The sequence below is a fragment of the Aplysia californica genome, unplaced genomic scaffold (assembly GCF_000002075.1).
Source record: "Aplysia californica isolate F4 #8 unplaced genomic scaffold, AplCal3.0 scaffold00058, whole genome shotgun sequence".
NCBI classification, from domain to species: domain Eukaryota; kingdom Metazoa; phylum Mollusca; class Gastropoda; order Aplysiida; family Aplysiidae; genus Aplysia; species Aplysia californica.
In genome coordinates this window covers 649,389-652,058 of record NW_004797328.1, presented here as the reverse complement: position 1 = coordinate 652,058, position 2,670 = coordinate 649,389, and the positions used below count along the sequence as shown (strand labels likewise).

Sequence of the window (2,670 nt, the reverse complement as noted above, 5' to 3'; positions counted from 1 at the left end):
TATCTATCTATCTATCTATCTATCTATCTATCTATCTACATCCTTACATATATTATGAACACCTGACCTCTGGGAAAGAGGATCTAAAAGAAAGGGTGTGGGGCCGGAGAGCCAGAGGTAGACAAAGAGTAAGATGGATGGACAATATAAATTCAGGGACTGGTCTGGGTACAGCAGAATGTGAAACGGTAGCTTGCGACCTTGAAGGGTGGAGGGTCATTGCACGTCAACCTCTGAGTCAGAGATGACACCTCTAGTTATTCCAGATATATGCTAGCAAATGTTGTTCAGTTACATATCGTATACATAAAAATGTAATATTATACAATATAGGGTACCGAGCATGTCAGTGTGTTTCTTGGCCGTCTGTCCCCGCTTCGCGTCGATGGCCGACTCCAGTGTGCTGGAGAAGTATCTGTCTGCTGAGGGCGTCACGAAATCTGGTAGTACGCCCAGGCGGAACATGAGGGGGAAGAGGAAGGGGAAGAAGTAGGAGAGCGTATCGAGCAGCCTGATGGATAGAGAGAAATAGTAGGTTATGTGTGTGTCTTTTGATGTGTTGGTAAGTGTTTTACGGCACATGCAACTGCATAAGGTCTTATGAACGCAAGTGACACATTAAACACTTTCAGTTTGGTAGGAATTAATTTTTTTATTTTGCCCAGATGGCGGTCGAAGCTCACTTTTATCGATGTTAGGCCCACCAAGGGAATTTTAGACTATACAACTTGCACACGGGACCTCTTTGATTTTTTTCGCCCTTATCCAAGAAGGCTGGGTGTTAAATCTTACCTACCCTAAGATCAAGGATGTAGCTGAAGGAAATCAGCAAGAAGTTGCCAGGAGTAACAGTAGAAAGAGTCAGGAGCCCAGGGGATGGGGGAAAGGGGGGGGCAAAAATTGACGATGACAGCAGATGACAGTAGGAATTTACGGGAACAATAGAAAATCACAGGGGGTTCGGGTGGAATTGATGGTGGTGAGGGGGGTGTTGGAATTAGGTAGGAGTGGTTGCAAGCGATGGTGATGAGGAAGGAGGGAAGGGGGGGGAGAATTAAATAGAAGTGGGTGGTAATGATGTTGGATTGACGTACCACAAAATCAACTTTGATCCTGGGTTCGGATTGATGAGTCCCTTTGTGTGTACTGTGAACTCCGCATCATCGTCCTGACCTACAGCCTTTGGGTTGACGCCGAAACTCAGGGTAGCTATCAGCTCTGACGTGTAGTGACCTAGAACCAACAGAGGAAGAGGTGGTAAGATTAAAAAACAGTTTCTGAAGGTTAAAATAAAGTATACTTTTATTGATCTCCATGAGGAAATTTGATTTACAATGGCGTTACATATAATATTATATATGCATATACGATACATGAATACGTTAATACGGCGCATAAACATATAAATAGATCGGTATATAGAAGCATTAATACTGAAATGTACAGATAGTACAAACATGCCATTGCTGGAGTCCACTGTGCAGAACCTTTTTTAGCAAGGGTCATCGTGTCCTGCTCAAGGACACACCTCTGTGACCACCCATATGAACCTCGAGTCACTGACACTTCCTGGATATTTCATGTATTTGTGAGTCTGATCATCAAATACTAGTAGATAGCATCTGTACTGAGCTCAACAGTAAGCTCTAAGCGCTTTACAATCTACATCATCATGCTAGCAGATCCGAGGGCTTCTTAAAACAATCTGGAAAGCCAACAATTAATAAAGAGGTTGTAGATTTTATAAACGCGAATTCTGGTACGATGAATCATTGTTATTTATTGTTTTTATTGAAGGTGTTTTACATCTTCACAAACACAATTAAGACAGATAAGGAGGCAGACCACTTTGACTGGATTTGTCAAGTGCAAAGACTCCAAACTGGGAAGGGATAATGATTTGAAACATTTCCCAGCCTTGATACTTGATTGACAATTGGGTTCTTTAACATTTCTAGACTGTGTCTTCATAGGGTTTAGATTCATAACAAGGTTCCGTTTTATAAGAAAGAGGTTTCTGGTTACAAGTGCAGAAAATCAAGTTTATCCCCCCCCCCCTCAAAACTAAGCAAATCAAAACAAAAATAACTCGAACAACCAAACGAACAACCAATTAAACAAACAAAACAAAAACTAACAAAACAAAAACACTTCCAAAAACGTGTGCAGATATATTAAATCAGAGAGGAGGCAACTGAGCTTACCACACTCATGCTTCACGTCAATTAGTTTCTTTTGTGTCGCTTTCGCCAGCAAATGTTTCCCAAGGTTTTCGCCAGTTCTGTTGATGTGTGACGTCATCACTTTCAGCTTCCCACTGCTGAACACGGAGGAGAGAGTGGACCGGATGCGTCGCCAGTCTGGTCCGTCAAGGAAGAACAAACCTGAACATGAACACACAGACGAAAAACAATATTCATCACATTACAAGACTAACGCACTGTGTGGATCAGGGAGGATATCTTGTTGTGGACCCCATTTTTTAAAAATAATGGTGCTTCTACGCCCAAATCGACATGATTTAGAAGATCTAGGAGGCGGGATAGGGTCCCACCTGCCCGGGTAAAGTTGCACTGAAAGGGATTCAACGTCACAACAGAAAGATCGAAATATTCAATAAAAGTTCTCAACCTCTCCTTTCCCCAACCTCCACCACCCCACCCACCCCCC

General features: G+C 42.5%; 1 protein-coding gene across 1 annotated transcript in view; it reads right to left on the bottom strand.

Moving 5' to 3' along the window:
* The window catches only part of LOC101852457 (cytochrome P450 3A29), a gene marked incomplete in the record, with an annotated part of 10,756 nt that overhangs the window by 4,701 nt on the left and 3,385 nt on the right, over positions 1-2,670 (bottom strand). Inside the window, 3 exon segments of the mRNA XM_013079619.2 lie at positions 339-511; positions 1,095-1,233; positions 2,205-2,384. Coding sequence (XP_012935073.1) covers positions 339-511; positions 1,095-1,233; positions 2,205-2,384 — 492 coding nt within the window.